General features: G+C 44.5%; 1 protein-coding gene across 2 annotated transcripts in view; it reads right to left on the bottom strand.

The window, feature by feature from the left end:
- CPXM2 (carboxypeptidase X, M14 family member 2) overlaps positions 1-21,572 on the bottom strand; it is a 105,149-nt gene that overhangs the window by 30,142 nt on the left and 53,435 nt on the right. For both annotated transcript variants that reach the window (XM_048506155.1, XM_048506156.1), the window contains 3 exons: positions 7,714-7,802; positions 3,354-3,477; positions 1,337-1,533 (listed from right to left, as the gene is read on the bottom strand). In XM_048506155.1, coding sequence (XP_048362112.1) covers positions 1,337-1,533; positions 3,354-3,477; positions 7,714-7,802 — 410 coding nt within the window. The remainder of the gene's footprint in view (positions 1-1,336; positions 1,534-3,353; positions 3,478-7,713; positions 7,803-21,572) is intronic.

Here is a 21,572-nt window from a genome sequence, read left to right as displayed (position 1 = left end):
ATGGATGGTAGTTGAGAAAATGCAGGCCTGGAGGAACCCGGGGCTGCCGTTGCAACTGGGGAAGTGGGGAGTGAGGGATAGACACCAGGCCACAAGGGAGGCAGCAGGTTGGCCTATAAAAGGCAGTACCTGCAAGTCCCTGGCCTCTTTCAAAGGCAAGTGAGTTTGTGAAAACCCATCCTCTCATCTTGTTAATTGGGGGCTAGTTTGGTTTATCCTGTTTTGTTAGATATGTTTAGTCGCAGCCTTGATGGGTCATCCTTTGGGGGGAGGCAGAGCTTGCATGCCAGACTTCCCCTCAGCTGAGGGCCTCAATAAGAGGTCTAGGGGTGGGGCAGGCTCAGTAACGCAAGCCACGGAGACTCTGCTAGGGAGCCCACTACCCCTGTCAGGAAGGGGTGTCACCTAATGGGCTGACGCTCAGGTGGCACCTAGTAACTTGCTGTCCCAATGCCCTAATGTTGGGATCGGGGATGGTGCCAGGTCCAGCAGGCTTGCTGCCCGGTGGCTAGGATATGCCCCTTATGCTTGCCCAGCTTCCTTCATTTGTTTAATAAAATCAGGCTGCAGCTGAGTTCATTCCAATGGAACTGAGTTATGTCGTGTTATTGAAATAAAGTGAGCCCTCTGCACATCAGCATGCAAAACTATGGGGAGAAAGCAGAAGGAAGTTTCCCCTGAAAGTACCAATCTACAAATCAAAGAGATAGCATTAGATAAGTAGAGAAAAGAATGTTCAGCGTTCTGATCTATCTCTCTGACTCTGTCATAGTCCCTCTCTGAAGTCTGAGGTTAAAGGAGAGCACAACCATCCCCTGGAATAATATTGGGAGAACAAAGTGGTTCCTGAGAAAACAGAAATGGACAAACACAAGATAAACACCCCCATCTAGTGGTGCAGGGTTGTGCCAACATGCTTGCCTCCTCTGCTGGTGCAAGGGGCACCCATGTCAGTGGAGGGGGCAAAAGCGCCAGTGGTTGAATGTCTCTCACTTTCATGGTGGTGAAACCCAGAAGTCTGGGCTGCTGCAGAGCTATGCTGGCATCCCAATTGGATGTTGGTGTGTGGTGAGGGGGACAGAGTGTTCTTGGGGCCGGAGCTAATGTTAATCGGCTTCTACCCTGGGTTTGTGGCTAGTTGTGCTGCAGCCCAGGTCCTGGACTTATGCCACCCATTATGAAATCCTGTGAATAAGCGTGCAGGATTTTGTAAAAAAATAAGCTTCCCAAAACAAAACAACACCTCCCCCTGTCTCCTGCTGATCAGCCACCACTGTGAATCTAGTTTAGGTGATTTTCATAATGAAATCATGAAGTAAATTACTCTCTTCCTTACCACTTCATAGGCTTTCTCATATCCATCTGGATTGATTGAAGGAAGAAGATGAATTCTGGTATCTTCAATGAGGCGTTTAATACGTGAATTCCCAGCTAGATATTCCTGGCACATGAACTGCATTAACAAAAGCAGCAGCTCTCGCCCAAGTACCTCATTCCCATGAGCCCCTGCCATGTATCGAAATTCAGGTTCACCTGTTCCAAGCCAAAGAAAGATGTAAGCACGCTGAAAGCCATATCTAGCATTCACTAAAAAAGGGAAATTTGGTCTAGAGTTGAAATCGAAAGAAAAAGCTAGATTCCTATATAAAGTTCCTGTCTCTCCAAAATTATACAAGAAGGATGGCAACTGCAAATTTGGAAACCGAATCCATCTTTCATGGCTATTCAGCTATCCCTTACAGTGCAAACCTATGTGTGTTTACTCAGCAGTAAGTCCCCTTTTATTCAATGGTGCTTATTCCCAGTTGAATATTCTTAGAAGTGCCTGCATGTCCCCTGGTACTGTTACAGGTCAGAAGAATAATATAAGGAGAAGGCAGGATTTCCTCCTCTCTCCGCCATGCTGTGATTGTCCCATCCAGAACTGGCCTTCTATGGCCCAGGTGGGACCTCATTCTTTAAAATGGCAATGTATCCCACATCTTGTCTAATTTGGTCAGTATTCTAAGTCACTTCAGCACATGTTGTGCGCCTGGGTCCAGCATACTTTTATGCTGACAGAAGCACTTTCACAGTGAGTGAAAATGAGTGAAATGAGTGAAAAATAAGTCTCCTTGCCGCCTCCTCCTCCTCCTCCTCCTCCTCCTCCTGTGTTTCTGTTCTTTTTCTGTTGTTGTGTTCTTTGAGTGGGTGGTGACAGAGGGATGCCAGACATCATGTGCTGGTTGATTGCATGCATATTTGGTTGATGTGCCACCCTGTGATTGGTGTTAGTGGATAGTGTTGCTATGGTCTCAAGAGCATGTTGCTATATTGTCAGTTCATTAGAATGGGATCTTTTTGGTATTTCCTTTCTTTGTTGAAATAGCATAGGACACTGACTAGCTATGCCTGTGCCCAGGGCTTATGATTGAGCTGTAGAAACTTTCCTGGGTAAGGATTCACTTGACTACATCTGACAAAGTGAACTCAAGCCCATGAAACATTATGCCACAATTAATCCATCTTCTGGTGTCAAAAGACTCTTTTTTGCCTTGGTTATGACAGACTAACATCATTAGCCCTCTGGGAAATATCTATGATTATCCTAAACCACAGTCAAAATCCTTCATATACTCAAGTATGTTTTGAAGTAGAATTTATTTTAAAAGATTCATCATTTGAGAATATAAACAAGAAAAGAAAGGGCATTAAGCCATCATGGTTACTGATGAGAACTAGCAAAGAAATAAGGGGAAAGACTATTGCTATAAATTGAAACAGCTGTCTTTGAAATGCTTTTCAATGGCCAGACTCAATCTAGTTTGATTTTGGAGATGGGTGAAGACTGGTTCAAAGCACCAGTTAGAAGAATGGATATTTTGAGGCAAATAATGTTGCTTCTTGCATTTGCAATATACTGGCTAACTATGGCTCATTCCGCACATGCAGAATAATGCACTTTCAAACTGCTTTCAGTGCTCTTTGAAGCTGTGCGGAATGGCAAAATCCACTTGCAAACAGTTGTGAAAGTGGTTTGAAAACACATTATTTTGCGTGTGCGGAAGGGGCCTATGATAATAATTCTGGCTCATTCTGTCTGCTCATGAGTATTTTAACTCCTGTTTAGATTTTTAGCATACTTGTCCTCATTAATGAGCAGATATGCTCATTATCTTGTCATCCTATTTTAATAGCAAAAGAATATAATCCATGGGCACCAGGAAATCTGATCCCATTTCTTGACTGAATCCATTTATGTTTATATTTGTCTTTTAATCAGAAAATAACATAAAAATCCCTCCAATGACCAAACTTTTTAAAAGTTCTGTTCAAAAGCCCAGAAATTGATGTTAATAATATATAATCCTCACCAACTTCATGTTCTCCTGGGTTGTCTGAGATCTCAACAGCATACAACTTTAGCCCTTGATGACTCTTCCCAATATTGTAAATTCTTGTGATATTTGGACACATCTCATTTACAACTTTCATCAGCTGAAAAATAAACAAAGAAATACAGAATAGTTATATAAAATGATTGACAGATTGACAGATACAAACCTGGTTGGAAAAAAGCTCCCAACGTCTATGTTTTTTTCTGCTGGTGGTTTCCCAAATGTAGAACTCCACAGACGTTGGCTCACTTGGAGCATTTTTTGTTTTTAGAGGTTGGTGGAAACTCTTCTTTCCCAGCAGTTATTTGCTCTCTTGGAATGCAACCTGACTTCGTTTTACCCATTATTAACTTTTATTTGACTGCATACATAACTAGAGGTTTTGATTTTAAAATGTGTTCATTATTCTTTTTAATTTTGCACTTTTATGGACTGAGTTTGATATTTTATTGCTTCCTTTTATATATTCATTTTATTATTTTCCATTTTGAATACTGGGTAAATAAGGAGCCTATTTTGTAATGTGATAAATAAATGTTCTTTAAATAAGTCAAATAAGGATTCTTTGTTAATTTATATTGGTAACTAATGATATTGCACTTTTTATGAGAACTCAGTGAATAAAAGTTATGGACATTTTCCCTTCTTATTTTTCATTGCGGTATAAACTGGATATTTGGCAATGTGAAATGGGTGACTTTAAACACATTTTGCTTGTATTTGCAGAAACAGAGTGGCTCCTGATAATAGGCAGTCACAGCTATTAACAACCCAGAGGATTATTAATCATGCCTAGAGTAAATTCACTAATAGACAATTATTATGAATTGTGTGCAGCAATTACTTATTCTATTAATATTCTAGGAAAAATACTGCATAAATTCCCTAATAATGCTATTAGACTTAACCTAAGTTCACACAGTGCTTAAGGCTAAAGTAGGATCCTGGGAACAAATTTAAGTGAGTTGCAATTTCTGATGAGATTTTAGTACTATGTGCCACTGACAATGAATTTTGCACTGATTTGGTACTCACCCTGACTCACTCCCAAATATTTATCTATATTATTATCATTCTTCACCAATTCTGTATCCTGAACAGCTTGAGAAAAAAACTGTATTACAAAGCTGAAAAGTTAGAAATTATACTTCAAACAGTTTCTCTTGTTTAAATATTCCCAAAATCACAGTTCTGAGAATTTACTTGCATTAAATCAGTATAAAGTGGGGAAATAGTTTTTTGTGTTGCTCCAGGCCAGGCCTATCAGACAGCCATGAGAGAACATCTGGTCTGATGAAGAATTGGTTTTGACAACAATAGTATACATGCTGGAAAAAATTATAAGGATTTTTCAGGAAATATTTGGGCCTCACTGGAAGTCCTATTTTTGGCCTACAGATTGATATAGGCAAATATTTGGTTTACCCTGCCACCATACATACAGAATTTTTAAAAAGTAAAATGGGGCTGTGCAGAATCGCTTCTAGCAAAAAATAACAAGTACTGCTTAATGACCCAATTACAAAGGGAGTCAGTAGAATAGCCAGCAACATAAGAGGCCACAGTGAAGGACATAGTTCTCTATTGACCAATTACAGTTTGTACCATTGTTAAATCCCTTTTCTTTTCACTCCTTATGTAAGACCAGGGGAATTAATTTTCTCCTGCTATGAGCTATTACTTTCTCTGAAATATATTTCAAATCTGACCAACCTGTCTTTGCACAATTAGGATCTGAAACCACATTTAACTTTATTGTTCTTGACACTAATTATGCCAATTGAGTTTCTACTCATCTAATCTGTCTGCTGGAAATATAGGCGATGAAATCTCTTGTGAGCTCAGAGTGTGACTCAGTACACAAATGCTCAATAAAAAATGAATGATGACTCATTCAGTATAAATATGCTGAAGATTCAGCACAGTGAACATGATTCACATATTTCAAGTCCAAGTATATTATCTTTAGATATTTGAAGTCAAACTCAGGAAAAAATATATTTAGTACATTTTACACCTACGTACATGGCGATATAAATTTAGATGTTTTTATAGTATGCTTGAAGTTAAGTGGAGACAATTATAGCTGGTAAGTCTAAACTTCGACTGCCAAGTGTTAATGCTCATGGGAATCTTGGTCATTTATATGGCATGATCCTTCCACTGCCAGTCACACTACCTGTTACAGCTATAGAAATGAAAGGCTGGAACATCCTGAAGAACATCTAGCATGCTCAACATTAATCCAATCCATATCACATCAGGTATTATTATAGTGTGCATAAACAGACAATTAAAAGGAGAAAAGTGTAGGAGGTCTGATGTGTGTTTAGGAAGATGATATTAACAGCACAGTATCATCCAAATCATATTGTACTAAATATGTGAGTCCTGTACTGTCATGATGTCTGACCACAGGTACAGAACAAATCCAGTAAACATAATTCTTATGATATGCACCACTGCCATTTCTTTTGAAAGGGGCAACCCAAATATATTCCAGTTTTGGGGCACAACCTGATAAAGCTGTAGTCTAGTACATCTGAGGCAGAAAATATCTTCTGAGGCAGAAAATATCTTCTGAAAAAAACAGTGATCACATGTAAAGGTGTAGTGGCTTTGCTCTGTACGCACAGATACAGTGCAAAAATGTAACAATTGAGAAGAGCAGTGATTGCTGTACAAAAGTACAGCTCAATTGAGAAGGGTGGGGCAAATCCTCCTCTGGAGCCACCACACCGCTATGCCTGTGGAAATGCCCATTCTGCCGGAGAAAGAGGGCAAATGCACGAGCAGAGAGGCAAACTTCCCCTCAGTTGCACAGTGTCTGACCAGGAATTTTCTCCATTGCCCCAGCCTGTAGGAGCAAAATACTGCTCCAGCATGGCCGTAGGTGTTTCAGGGCAGGGACAACCTTAGTTAGCCACCAAAGTCTGTTCAGCCCCTGTGCGCCAGTGGAATCTTTTCTTCCCTATGGGGAAATTTCAGGTGAGTCTTTTCTTTTTTACTTTTTTGGGCTTCCTGCACTGCAGTGAAGCCCTTTGAAGCAGGCAGAGCTGTACTGAAGTAACACCGTCCTCACCCGACTGTCAACTCTGGATTAGGCTGTTAGTAAGCCATTTCTACGCTTTCAATTATTTGAGTTGGCTTGATTTTTCTGACTCAAATGATGGATCTTTCTGTCATAATCTTGGTCATATTTCATGATGGTCCCAGAGACTAGGGTTGTCCAGACTCCCAATATAAGCATTTGTGTACTCCAAACATTTTTGCAGAGATGGGAAATTCTGGCCAAAACCAGATTTTCAAAGCTTTGCATTGCCAGTCCTAACTAGTCAAGCTGAACCTTAAAGGTACATAATGCTGGGTAATGTTGAAAGTTGACCATTTCTTGTATGTTCACAATGGATCTGATTCTTAACTAAGAACATTGCATTGGTTCACTTTTCCCAGCCCGTATTTCCTCAGGATATCTAATTTATTTCTAGTGATGCTGCAAATCCCCCTTCTATTATTTAAGAGCATTTTGGTTCTGTCACTGCAGAAAAAAAAGATCCCCCTCCCCCAAGAAATTCAACCCAAAGCTGAGTTTCATTCAAAAATAGGTCAAGGAACTAGTATACTTACAGTATGGGAGAAAAGTAAATGCAGATGCCTTCTGCCTAAAGGGGATGCATTCCCTTTTCTTATTTAATACAAACCAATGAAGCAAATGCTCTTTAATGACTATATGGAACAAAGATATGACTCTTAAGTCATGAAAACCACTGGACTCCTCTTAATGGTACTTGCGATTACAGCCCTTCCCTTTGTCCCGCACCAACCACTGGACCAAAAGTGCTCTACTTACTGGTACGGAAACATTTTGACAGATGTCTTGTGTTTTTCACCAAGCTCCTTCAATATGTCTTAGAATGGGACACTTCAATAATTACAGAAGTCAGCCATTCTGTCCAAACTCAGGTTTGGGGAACTTTACAAGGTAAGTTTCGCTTTTTTTCTTAAATAATGAAATTACCTCATGCCAAATTATTGATGAATAAAGAATGCCAATCTTTATGTAACTTTTTACTCAGTCTCACTGAAGTTACCCTTTCAGTTGTATAAAATCCATATAAGACACAGCAGAGGTGGCTTTCGGAAAAGAATTATCATGTCACATAGGGAATGAAACAGTCTTTTCTGAGCATTCTACATTTACTAAGTCATTTAGTTGGTGGTGGAATATGACTCCAGTGCTACTGATTCACTGTTACAAATGATCAAAACATACACCCATGTGTACCCCTCCTCACACCCCCACCCTGCAGCCAAAATTTCATTCCTTATGCCCTACCTGCCTCATTTCTTTATAGTTGTGGTGCTTAAAATCAAGGTTGTCTGTTGTCATCATTTCATTTCTTCTGTGATAATAGTTATTTGGGTCTGTGATACAAATATTAATATTACAGTTACATTTACAGAGGAATATAAAGGAATCACAATGTAATGTAGCAGAGCAAGAAAAAACTGTTAACTCTAAAATATGGTCTCATAAAGATTTTAAAAATCATTTTCCTAAAGACCCCACTTGTGAGCTCTCATTTAAAGAAGGCACAATCTGTTATTTATATGTTTTAGACATATATTACCAATGAAGATTCAAAGCAGCTTATGTTGGCAAGGTTCAGATTAGAATTATTGTTATTATGAATATAATAGAGCTGCCTCTCTATCTAGAGTTTCCAAGAGCAGCCACCTAGGCCAAGGGCAAGGGAACTCTTCTCCCCTCAAGCCAGAGGGAAGAAAGAGAGGCAAAGGTTCCCTAATCACAGACAAAAGTCTTACTCAGAATAAAAGCAGAGTTTATTTCCTTATGCCAGCACAGATCCCAATCTAAAATGAGAGCTGCCTTAACTGGTGAAAAGGTCCAGGGTTTTAAAGGGATGCTCTTTAGGGCACATCAAAGCAGAGTCACATACATTGTACCAAAAGATTTAGGGTTGCAACAAATTATCCCACGTCAAACATTTCTGGTGCAAGTTCCCAAGCAGTGCATCTCTAACCCAAGTGAATGTGAGAACAGTTTATCTATTGCATCCTGAAGCACTACTCTCCGGGCTATCACCGTGTTTATGGTACTTCTTACTTAACAACCAGAGTAAGGTCATGTAAGAAGTTCCTGAGAGGCCAGGAAGCTGAAAGGAGGACGGGTGTTTTAGACATTCAGGTTGTTTATGGCTATCTCTGCATACGCTTAGAAAGGGTTATCTTCCAATATCTAACAGTAGAATTAGCCCTATGGGATGGGGGCTCCCTGTCTGGGTAATTTGCTAAGGAATGTAATTAGCCTAACCTAAGAGCAGTGGGAGAGAGATCTATCTAAGCTTAATACTACTATATTGCTATCTCTTTATATTGTATTTCTTTAAAGCATAATTTCCAGTTCTTCAAGCGTTTATCACAAAATCCCCCCCTTTAATTGCGCCTGAAGGAACTCTGAAGGGGCACACACCTAACTGAACCAGGTTCAGTGTTGCAAGCCTGACTTGAGGGTAGGGGTAAAAGGGCAAGTGCACTCCACCAGGAGCATTTGGAGGCGGAGGGGAGCCGACAGGCATAGGAGCCGAGGCTGCAGGCCTGGTGGATATTACTGCAATCAGGGACGACGACTATGTGGGCTACAGGTGGAACTGGCCTGTACGGATGCAGCTTCTGTACGACGACAGCAAAAGGAGGCAGCAACAAAGGGAGCACATTGGATGCAACAAGCAAACAAAGCAAGCCCCAATACAATTATGAGGTATGATTGTTACAAACCAGTCCCACTTAGCCAGGCTAGCGGCTTGGCAGCCAATCCAGGGCATGATTCCAGAAGTTTGTCTGGGCTTCACTCAGTCAAGGGATGCACAATGTCCTGTGTAAATCATTAATATTAGTAGTAACATTTCCCCCTCCATTATTTATGTGTACAGGCAACATTGTTCTTCAACAGCGCAGACATGTTCCTCCTTGTTACAGCACTCAGGACATCTAAAGCACTAAGCGATTTTGGTAAAACCATATCAGCCATAGAATGCAGTTCTAGTTTGGGAGTCTGAAAGGGCCTGGGCTGTGGCCTGGAATCCTGTATCAATGATGGCAGACACATATTCCCTCACTGCTATTTCCAGATTCTATTACCCCAAAATCTTGGAAAGCAAAGAATACGAGGGAAAAAGGTGTTCCCCACCAAGGGTGGGTTTCAGCCTTCACCAGTGGGTTTGTATACTACTTCTCTGGGGTATCGGCCCACCTAGGTTCAACACTCTCCTAGGTGAGATAGTCTCCCTTTTTTCTAAGTCTAAGACAGCGGTGCCAAAAGAACAGAGACCAGACCAATCATGGTTGTATCACTCTCTTCGGTCTCCACAGTACCACAGATAAAGAACAAAGCCTTTCTCGCCATAGGGCAACAAGGCTCTCCTTTCTCTATAGGAAACTTTGGAAACTAGCTAAGTTGTGCAAGTGCTGGGATCTATACCTGCTTGTTGGCAGTGGGGGCTACACATGTCTGAGGCTGGACGGCCATCCAGGGTAGGATGCGGAGGTGGCTGTACCTTTCCCAGACAGTAACATTATCTTTCTGATAAGTCACGACATATACCTCTGGGTCAGTAGGCCTCAGGGAATTTCTATGAAATGTGGATGCAGATAGTGAGGGTCAGACTGTGAGATCAGATACCCTGTTTGTGGTTTCCTGGGGAGCTAAGTGACAGAGATTTCCCCTTTTCTGGGATCCACTTTCGAAGTTAGTAAATGTAAGAATGAGTTATCACATAGGTGATGTGATGAGAGCCATAGTCGAAAATCTACCTCCTGTCTCTGCAAACAGATAGGGAAACTGACGGACCTTGTCAGTCCCGATGGAGGTAGTATAGGATCTCTCTTCTACATCAGGACTTCAGGCATGTGAATGGTGTCAAGCTTCCATTCCTCGGTGGAACATACTGACCCATTCCACCTGTTTGGGGACCTTCAGGGGCCATCCATGATGATCAACGATACATCAGCTGGCCCCTTCTGAAAAAATCAAACCACCATAATAGGGTCTTGGCTATGTGAGAGTTATAAATGTGCCCAGGTACCTATGAGTAGGCCATCTGGGTTTTATAGCACAACCAGCAGTCTGAGAGATTCCCAAAGTCAGCCAAACTCTGCAGAGAGGTTCTCGTGAAGGGGTGTGTTCCAGAGGGCTAGCTCCATGTATATGGGGAGTCCAAGGAGCAAACCTAAAGACAATAGGGGGGTCTTGGAGGATACTCCAAGGTGTCCAGGCTGCATGTTGGCACGGTGAGATAGGTTCTTTTAGGGACAGAAAGAGGTGTAATGGGGGCTGGTTACCGGGTACACACAAACCCACAGGAGTATAACTCCAGTGGAACCAAGGGGTTATATTTTATACGCGGTCAGCGTCCTCTATCTCGAAGCTGATCCCCAGTAAAGATCCAATTCCCGATCAGAGGGTGAGAAGACACAATCTTAGGGGACCCCACTGTGAAGGCTACTGGGGGAGACGCTTCAAAGATTGTTAAGTGGCATTCTACAGTAATGTTTTCTACAGCAAATACCATATACCTCTGTAAAGAATAGTGGGGACAATAGAGGCTTACAGGCAGGAGCTAAGTAGGGCGGTGCCAATCCAAATGCAACTTTGTGAAACGGAGTTCAGAAGGGTAGGGAAGCATATACATAAGGGCAGCTAAGAAACTGGATCAAAACACAAAGTAAAAACAACAAAAACTTTAGAGTATTAATGCAGTTCTGCCTCAGCCTTCGCTTGGTGGTCCTTTTCCAGCCGGCGTCTTCAACCGGGGAGAGTTCCGTGGAGCTGTTGGATTCTAACACAAAATATAGTTCAGTGTCACATGCACACCGGTCCCTCGAAAGGAAGAATCCTGGACTTATGCACCTCTACTGAAGACTGAAGACTGTATCAGGAAAAATATGCTCCAACAGAGTAGTTTAGATGTGTTCGCTTTCTCCGCAAGGTTAGGGCTGCGTCAGTTTCTGCCCTCTTCAGCTTCCAGGTGCCGGAGGGGGGTGTTTCACAGTGGGCTGGCTTTCTCATGGGAAAAAGCATGCTAAATCAGATCCCAATTCAGCCGACTTCAGATGTCCTCGCCACGAGTCAGCTGTTTCTCTAGCTTCCAAGCTGGTGTGGTGCGCGCCAGCGCAGGTTTCAGGCGAAAGTGTGGGGATGGACCCAGGTCTTTACCTCTCGACTTTCCTTCACCGCTTGAGTGGCAAGGAGGACTTGGAAGGGCCCTTCCACATCGGAATCGAGAGAGCTCCTTCTTGTAGCTCTTGATGTAGACTCCAGTCTCCTCGCACGAAAAGGATGCAGTGGGCAGATCCAGTCCTTCTGGTCGGATTTCGCTCTCAGGTCACGCAGTGCAGCTGTGAGGACTGAGGCAGCTAGGGCAAGAAATATATCCCATTCACAGTTAAAGAGTCACCTACCCTGGCTTCGCCAGCCAGGATGGGCCGGGATAGAGGGCAGGGTCTCCCATACACTTGATTTCAAAAGGGCTGAGTTTCCATTTTCCTCGGGGGCTGGTTCTCTACCGCCAAGAGGGCCAGGGAAGAGCCGGCCAGGCCATTTCTCTTGTAAGGAGGTCTCCTGCATAATCTTAGCTGTCAGAGAAACCTTCCCCACGGACCTGTTCATTCTTCCTCGGTGACTCATCCCAGAGAGGATTGGGGCCGCCAGGAGCTGTGAAGTTTCCAGGGATCCTGAGGATTCTGCTGACCTCCTGTACTACCTGAGCCATGAAGGCAAGCGCCATTGTCGGATCCTTATGCTCCTCCCATCGGAACTCCATAGGCCGTGGACAATGTCCTTTAGGGGAGTACCTTGACCACCTCTTTGGCTTCTTTGCACGCCTCTGCAGGGGGTAAGGCTAGGGGGCCAGCCCGACATGGTATCCCCAAACACAAGGAGTGTACCTGTATCCTGCAGCTCGAGGCAGTTCAGTGAAGCTCACCGCACTGCCAGCTGGGAGCCAGGGTGTTGTCCCCTAAATACCTTCCCACAAACCACAGGACGGTTGGAGGAAAACGCTTGTCCGTTGGCAGGTGATAACACAGCTCTTTTGTAATTGCTTCTGCCTGTGCTCTGACTTTGGCTCCCAATAAAATATAGATCAAAACCAATTTATCAGACCCTGACACTCCAATGTGGGTGCCTGCGTGTGAGGTTCTTCAAGATCTGAAATACCAGCCCTTCAGGCACAAAAGTATTTTTCCTTGCTCTGTTTCCCACCATCCGGCCCTCCCTGGAGTGTGTAGTCCATTCCCTTCAAGAATTCTGTTTCTTTTATTGTGTATATTGGGTCACTTAAGTCCTGTACTGCTGGGATGAGTGGCTCCTGTTATGGCAGTACGCCGTGTTCTATACAGCCTCTTGGGGTCCAGGCTGCCTCTTTCTAAATACCTCCTCATCCCTTTCCCTCCCATTTCTTCCTGGCAAAAAGTTTTCCTAGGTCTTTGCTTAACCTTTCAATGAGGGAGCTTTTTTCAACAGCTTCCTTAGTAGTGTAGTAAACCTGCTTTCCCCTGCTGCTGCTTTTGGCGGCAGGTAATCGCCGCCTTCTGTTACCCCCCCCCCGAAAGCCAGGATGGAGTCCCCTGCTGGGCATGTCCCTTGCAGTGTACAAATTGCATAAGTTCGGGCGAACTGGCCCTTTATGGCCTCCAGAAGGCTCCAGCACAAGCTTGTAGGCATGTTTGATTTTTTGATCCTTTAGAGGTTAAGTAAACCCCTTGTTTCCCAAAGTTCCCCAAACAGCATGTGTAACCCTAAAGGCATATCTGGAGTCCAGTATATATTTGCCCCGCCTGGCCTGTTGCCAGGACTAGCGCTTCAAGCCCGCATTACAGCCATGCGAGTTCCGCGAGCCTGTGCAGGCAGGTGAATAATATGTAGGAGGCAGTGGTTCTGGCTTCTATGACTGAGTTCTGGGTGACAACTGCAAAACCAGAAAAAACGGCTTCGCCTCCACCATATAGCTGCTCCCCATCTTGGTCCAAAATTCTACCTCTGGGTTTTCTAATGGCTGATCCTGTAAGCCCGTCTGCCACCCGGGCCACGTAAGTCATGTCTATGGTTCTCAATGCAATCATGCAGAAGAGGACTCTCATCAAGGCAGAGAAGCGTAGCTGGGCTTAGCCTGGTGGAGACTGCGCGACTTTACCCCTGGGCTGTCAATTAGGATGGCCTGGTATTTTTGCCATCGTTGCTGAGTTAACCAGTGAATTGCCCACTTTTTTCGCTCTAATATCGCTAAAACTGCATGGGGAACATAGACAGTCAGGTCCCCCCCCAGCGTGAAATTTCAAAGCATCGCACTCTACTAATAGACAAGCGTAGCAGCTAAGCACCTTGCACGAGGGCACGCTGGCCATCCTCCCTTAGCTACCAAATCAAGTTGTTTTGATAAGTATGCTAAGCAGGTCTCTGAGTAGTCTCAGCAAACTCCTGGGTCAGGGACTCCTTTGCTATTCCCTTCTGTTCTATGGCAGGAACAGAAAAATTCTTTCGCGGAGTCAGGGAGGCTCCAGGCGCCGCTGGGGCACTCGATAAGAGCTTCCGCTTTACTGCCCTGAAAAGCCGTTAATCTCCAGTGTTTCCCATTCTATTTTTTTGCGAGTTCCAGGCCCCGCAGCATCTCATACCAGAGGTTTTGTTAAAGGTAGTATAGTCTGGGATCCAGTTTCTGGTGTAACCTGCAATTCCTAAGAACTTCTTTAAATCCTTCCTGGTCTCCGGGGTTGCTTTTATTTTGCTATCGCATCTTTCCTATGATGCTGTCAAAGGCTCTCTCCCCTTTTAATTGATAAACCAAGATAGAGCACCGCTTCCTGAGTGATTTGGGCTTTTACCATGGTAGGACCTCGGAACCCCTCCTGTGCCAAAAAATTAAGGAGAGAAATAGTGGCCTGCGTGCATGTAAGGGCATCAGCAGCAGAAAGGAGAAGATCATCAACATACTGGAGAAGGCTTGGTTTCCTCCTTCGGGATCCTTAAACCCGTCAAGCCTGTGTTCAAGAGCAGACCCAAAAAGGGTGGGGCTATTCTTGAACCCCTGAGGCAAGCTGGTCCAACGGATTTGTGTTTCTTTAATGGCCATCCGGGTAAGACCACCTAAAAGCAAAAAAATATCCCGCCAAGCAGTGATCCAGAGGCACAGTGAAAAAATGTACCTTTCAAATCAAGGCAAGTAAAATATGCATGACTCAGCGATTAAAGTGAGCAGCGGCGGATTTGACGACTGCATGGAGATCCAATCCGTAATTCAGTTGATGATGAGGATACAGCGGACCATGCTAAAAGTGCATTCCTTCTTGGCACACCAATGATCGGAGTGTTAAAGGGAGAGGCGACTCCTCCGTTATTTCATTACTCGCGAGGAGGCGATCAATCACCGGCTGTAGCCCAATCCGCACATGTTGTGCAATGGGATACTGTCGGAGACGGACCGGGAGAGCCCCGGGCTTCAAGGCAACAAAAACAGGGGGGACAAAAGAAGCATGCTGGATATGGGCTATGTCCCATACCACAGGGTTTTACAGAGCCGAGAGGACCTGGGCGGGGATTGTAACTCCCGGGCGGCGGCAATTAGAGAAAAAAATTCCATCCACTTCAGGGGACACTTCAAGACGCAGTCCTCATTCACGAAGGAGATATTTGCATTCAGTCTGCCCAATGATCCCCCCCCCCAACAGAGAAATAGGACAGTCCTCAATGCTCAGAAAGAGTGAGAAGTGACAGTGGTCCCCAGGGCAACCGGGTGGGGACCAGGTAGGAACAGTCTGGGTATGCCTCCACTAGCCCCACCACCGGACAGGCCGCCAAAGCCAGGACCGAGGCTTCCGCTGAGCACAGAATAGGCTGCTCCAGTGTCAACAAGCATTGGGATCTTTCGCCTCCCAACAGTAACTCCAGACTCCATGGTGGCCTTCTCTGGTTAAATCTGAGAGGGGCAACAGCGCGACTTGGGCCAGGAGGGGAGTCACTGACCTGTCCCGCCACATCACTGTTGGGCGCAGGTTGGTAACTCAGTATTCGGCAGACAAGCCGCCTCTGGGAACATAATAATTCTGTGCTCACATAACCTCCCTCTCTTCGCGCTGATGAATCTTGCATAGAACTGGTGGGAAGCTGCCACTCCGTCTCGGCCCAAAGCTGGTCCATGGGATGAGAGTAGGCAGGCCGGGCCATTTCCCCTTCCTGCCGCTAAGTGGCAAAATTTTTCTCCAGTGGCCTGTTTGGAAACACTAACATTCATCATGGCGGCGGGCTTCCTCGGCCCTCTTCACCCCCGGGCCCACCACCTTGCTCTTGTTCTACTGTAGGGGAACCTCGAGGGGCCGGGAAACCGGCCTCGGCGGCGCCTCGATAAGTTCAAGCTGTAACGCCAGCTGTTCCTACATGTCTCAGGGCTGCAAGTCTCTTCTCTTCTTTGCTTTTCCTTCATTTTCCTGGTAAAACTCTCGCGGCCACATCCAGCAATTCCCCGATCCTTGGAAGTCCCACCTCCAGCCTATTCAATCGCTCTGTATGTCCGGCATGAACCTCCTATAAAGATCCCATTAAGGTGAACCCGGGTTGTCCCTGTGCATGGGGGTCCAGGGTGGTGTGTTTCTGCGCAAGTGGCCCTAACTCTTTCCATGAAGGCAGAGGGGACTCATCCTTTTCCTGCATCAGGCTAAGTGAAGAGCTGGACAGATTGTTTTGGCGCTGGGATGCCGCTTTTCTAAACCAGTGAGAATGAATCCTCGGTAGGCATAGCTAGTCAGCCCCGGGTCAGCATCATTATTAGCATCCCACCGGGGTCAGTCTTCCGCGTAAAAAATACGTCGGCAAGAGTAATAGTGGCATCCCCGGACCCTATGGCGCTGAGAGGGCGGTGTGGTTGCAGCAGTGGTGGCTGGTAAACGATAACTAGACTCAATCTCCTCATGGGTCAGGGAGAACCTGAGCAAGAAGTTGTTGCAACATCTGCTCCAAGTAGGGGAGTGCTGCACTGGGAAAATGGAACTGGACAAGATACTGGCTCATACCCAAGGGGGGGATCAGTAGGAGTAAGGAGGCTGTTGGTTCCTCCACCAATTATAGAGATCTGAGGTCAAAAACGGAACGTGAAACCTGCAGGCGTGCTGGGCAGCGGCTTGTTGATCCAGCACAACCTGGTCCCTCAGAGGGAAAAGTGCCCGGCACATACCGGGTCAGGCGTAGAGCTTCCTGCTTCTGAGCTCGGGAGAGTGCCAGTAGGGCTGTCTGTCAGTCCCTCAGCTGCCCTAATAATTCTAGCTAACTTCTCAATTTCAGCCTGAGTTTCCGCCAAGCTGCTGCCGCCAGTGTTGCCGCTTCCCCTGGCTCTCCTTCCTCCTGCTCGCAAGGGCTACTGTTTTATTGGAAGCGCCTGCTCCCCTTGGTCAGCCTAAATGGGGCGCTTGGGGCCAGATCCTGAGCTTGGATCCTGAGCTGGTGCTACAGATCCTGAGCTGGGGTAGGGCGGGCGGAGTGGGGAATTAACGGGGCATAATGGAAGTGCAGGTGAATGGGAGGGTATAGCTCATCCGGGGAGGAGGCAAGACCGGAGCCGAAAGCAGCTGGAAAGGAGTGGCCTAAGGTCCCTGGCGCTTGCCGGGCGGAGGTCTGTAAACCACCAGGGATGAGCCATCAGGAATGCGTATAGTTGCCGGGCACAAATCAATCCCATAAAAGTGGCTTTCAAAGCTGCTCTCCCTTGCTGGGAGCTGCTGAGGTCAGTAAGGGACCTGGGTAGAGAGATTTCGAATGGTATGGCGAGATCCAGGGTCTCTCCTCGGCCACATCTGTGGGCACCTCCTGGCCCAAATAAAAAAAAAGTATATGAGAGGCCATTCCTTCCAAAACACCAATCAATCAGTTTCTCCCTTTTTTCCCTTTGTTCTTGCATTTGAGAAGCTTCCCACTATGCAAAAATACAGGCAAGAGCTGAGTCCTCAGGACTGGGGCCCCCCCTTTCATCCTTTCTCGCGAGCTTCTGCTAGGCCAAACCATGACGTGGAATCAGAGGAAAGGGGGTTTTCCACAAAGTTCTTATCAGCCTGTTACAGAGTAATCAGGGTACCAATACTTAACCCGGCCTGTAAAAAACAAACTAGCACGTGGACCTCAGGACGCCTGGGCTTTTATCTTATGGGTGGCCTAGGGTACTCCCCACAACACAAAACAAGACGTAAGCTTTATTCAGACCAGACAGAAACAAACAAACACAGATCTCTACTGCACCTGGCTTCTGTCAACCGGAGAGGTGTTCTTGCAGAAAAACTGGAGCTGCTGTCCCGGGCTAGGGAAGGGGTTGTGGTACAGGAAGCCGGGCTGCAGCTCCTCCTGGAATCAGCTGGCTGCTCGGATCAGTACAGCACAAAGGCAAGACACCCAGGCCTAGGGACCTGATGAGCCCTGAGCCAAAACAGGCAGAGGCTGGCCTCCCACCAGGCCAGGAGAAAGGCAAGCAGAGCCAGAGGGCTGTGTATTTAAATCCGAAGTCAATGGCACCACCTTGTTGGCAGCTAGGTTCAGATTAGAATTATTGTTATTATGAATATAATAGAGCCGCTCTCTATCTAGAGCTCAGTTGCTTCGCCACCCAGGCCATGGGCAGTGGAACTCTTCTCCCTCAAGCTGCCAGAGGGAAGAAAGAGAGGCAAAGGTTCCCAATCACAGACAAAAGTCTTACTCAGAATAAAAGCAGAGTTTATTTCTAAGCCAGCACAACAGATCCCACCTAAAATGAGAGCTGCCCCTAACTGGGTGAAGGTCCAGGGTTTTAAAGGGTCTCTCAGGGTACATCAAAGCAGAGTCACATACATTGCAAAAGATTTAGGGTTGCAACAAATTATCCCACGTCAAACATTTGGTGCAAGTTCCCAAGCAGTGCATCTCTAACCCAAGTGAATGTGAGAACAGTTATTCACTTGCATCCTGGCTTCTCCGGCTATCACCGTGTTTATGGTACTTCTTGTAACAACAGTAAGGTCATCAAGTTCCTGAGAGGCCAGGAAAGCGAGGACGGGGTGTTTAGACATTCAGGTTGTTTATGGCTATCTCTGCATAGCGGAAAGGGTTATCTTCCAATATCTAACAGTAAATTAGCCCTATGGGATGGGGGGGCTCCCTGTCTGGGTAATTTGCTAAGGAATGTAATTAGCCTAACCTAAGAGCAGTGGGAGAGATCTATCTAAGCAATACTACTATATTGCTATCTTTATATTGTATTTCTTTAAAGCATAATTTCCAGTTCTTCAGCGTTGCTCACACTTACAATGATGTTCTCCGTTCGATTTTATTATCACAAGAACCCCACGAAAAAGGTTAGTCTTAATGTAAGTGACCATCCACAGTCATACAACAAGCCTCCATGGAAGAGGGGGGGATTTGAACCATCTCACTACATGGGTATGAATCCCCCTTGTCTGAGCATGCACAATAATCAGGTAAAATGCCCTCTTCACTACCTTTTAAACTAGCAGATATTTGTTGGCTCTAAAGAACTCAGAGAGGAGGTCCATCACAGTCTTGCCCATCTCCTTCTTTTTGCTGAACCCCCCCCCCCCCACCAGCCCCCAGATCTTTTAAAATAATCTTTTGAGGCTTGGAGGATCCTTGGCAGTGGTGTGGGATGCAGCATGGGGATCTGCAGTGGCAAAAAAGGGATCAGTGGAAATTGTTTCCCTCTTATTCAAGCAGAAGTGCCTCTCTTCAATTGGAAGGATAGCTTGGGTCTATCCCCATGGGTTCTAATGGGAGTATTAGTCTTGCCTTAATTCAATCTTTAATTTTCCATACACATTTCTTAAGACCTGCTGCCTACAAAGTTTTCCATTTCCACTTTTTCCAAAAGTTTTCCATTTTCAGTTTTCTAAAATAATGTTTCAAAATTATCAAATTTTGGTAAAGCAGCCTCTGTTACACATGGCATTTAAGGCTACAGTAAGAATGTCAACTGTTGGCAGAGCATGAATTGAAAAAGAGAAGTGATTCACATACAACCTCTGATTTAAATGCTGCCATCGTGGACCTTTGTATGACAGTCCCAGAACTGATGAAAAGGTTTGACTTTATTATAGTAATTTTTCAGTGACAAAAAATTCTGGTTGAATTCTTACCGCAGACTAAAAGTAATGCCATGCAATTGTGCATACAGCAGAGGAGGGGAGCAAGCTGAAACAATTGTGTTGTGTTTCTATGTATGCAGTCTTCATAGACATAGCTGTTTCCCAAAACTGGCAATAAAATCATGCCAACCAAGGAACAGAAAGCTGTGCAAGAAGAAAGCACATCTGTGCTGTGCAGTAGTTTTTGCAAATCCACGCTACTGCAGCAGTGGGCAGAAAATGCCTCAGTACTCCACAAGGAAAACCAGAGATCTGGAGGGGATTTCAGAGGAAGGAAATCTGGAAGCATCATTACCTGAAACACAATACAAAGGTTTGGATATTCAATTTAATTTGAAATGGGTGTTTCTTTTTTACTCCTGAACATAATTTAATCTGTTACAAGTGATTTGACAATCATAATTCTCAAGTGCCTATTCCAGTCTCTAATGCTGTTGATTCTAATAGCCAAACAGGATCTGTACGATCATCTTTCAATAGACTGCAATTCCCCCAAGGCCATTTTATGTCAGGAAAAGGTGGTGGTGGAGGGGAGCAGACATGCCTCCTCCCCCGCATGGAAGTCCCAATCCACACTGGGCCCTCCAGCACTTGTGAATTGAATTACCACAGGAAAGTCACAGCTGCTGTCCTACTGCAACTCCACATAGCAATCACATGGCAGGTGTAATATGCATTTGGACTGAGATCACATAGCAAACATCATCTGTGAACAGGGGTGAGGCAACTAATGTTGTTGTGGGATCTTTTTGCCATTTAGTATAGTTGCAGACTATCGAAGACCGAAAAAAGTTGAAGGCTAAGCGAAAGAGAACGGGAGAGAAAGAAGTTCGGGTTAAGACAAAATTGCCAGCAAAGCGATCAAGGAAATACAAGTCTGATCAACACATATATATTATAAAAGTGAACAAATATTACAGTGCTAAACTGTATACGTGTACCAAATCACGTATACCAAATCATAATACAAGAAATACAAGCAAAGTGCGTTAGAGGTTTCTATATCTTTCACAAATTGCGGATTGGTATATTTTTGACTGCGGATTTCGTCTAAAGCACTTTGCCTACCTATATGAACTTTTGGATAGTCTTTTATTCCTGTTAAGGACTTTGATATAAATTGCATTATACCTATGAATGACATTTCTTGTATTATGAATTGGTACACGTATACTTAGATGGATGTTTAGCACTGTAATATTTGTTCACTTTTATAATATATATGTGTTGATCAGACTTGTCCTTTGCTGGCGAATTTGTCTTGGCCGGACTGCCGTATTTTTTTTTCTAGTTGCAGACTATGCCATTCTACTAATCCATCTTGCAGCAAAACTCTGTGATTTAACTCCTTGTTAAATCCATGTTTTCCTGACAAATGCTATCTACTGGATCACTAGAAGTCTGCATGCAAATAAAGATGATCATTCGGTGAAAAAATGTCATTCTGCCTTGCAGCAACCACTCTGACATAGTCATAAATAAATAAATGCAGTAGGGGCTCACAGGCATCTCCTTCCCTGCCTGTCTCCAGACTTAAAAAAATAATAATTTTGGGTATTTTCTGCTTTACATTTGATTTGTGAAAGAACTGGAAAGAAAAGTACATCTATCCCTTTCGGGCAATGGCAAATCCCTATGTGTCATTCTGCATCCATCTGCACAATATTATTATTAAAACGAGAAAGAAGTCTGAAGAGTTCATGTGCCTTCTCTATCCACTCCTTGCACTAGTGCTTTTCATATTGTATCTGCACTTTATGAAGATCATTTTGCTGTCCCTCTGCTTTTTGTTTATTTATCATCCCGGACTGCAGCTTTTTTGTTTTGTTGTTGCCGTTTTGTTTTTTTTACAGCAAACAGCCTAACAAAGAGTGTTCATTGAGGAATGAAAAGAATATTACTATGTAGATTAAATTTGGAGGCTATTCAATAAAGGTATTTGCTTAGCTTTCTTTTGACACAGAAAGATTAATAAAGATTCTGAAAGTATCTCCAATGCATCACTCG

Source organism: Sphaerodactylus townsendi, linkage group LG08 (genome assembly GCF_021028975.2).
Source record: "Sphaerodactylus townsendi isolate TG3544 linkage group LG08, MPM_Stown_v2.3, whole genome shotgun sequence".
NCBI lineage: Eukaryota > Metazoa > Chordata > Lepidosauria > Squamata > Sphaerodactylidae > Sphaerodactylus > Sphaerodactylus townsendi.
Note: the sequence above shows the minus strand (reverse complement) of the source record. Positions and strands in the feature narration are given on the sequence as shown.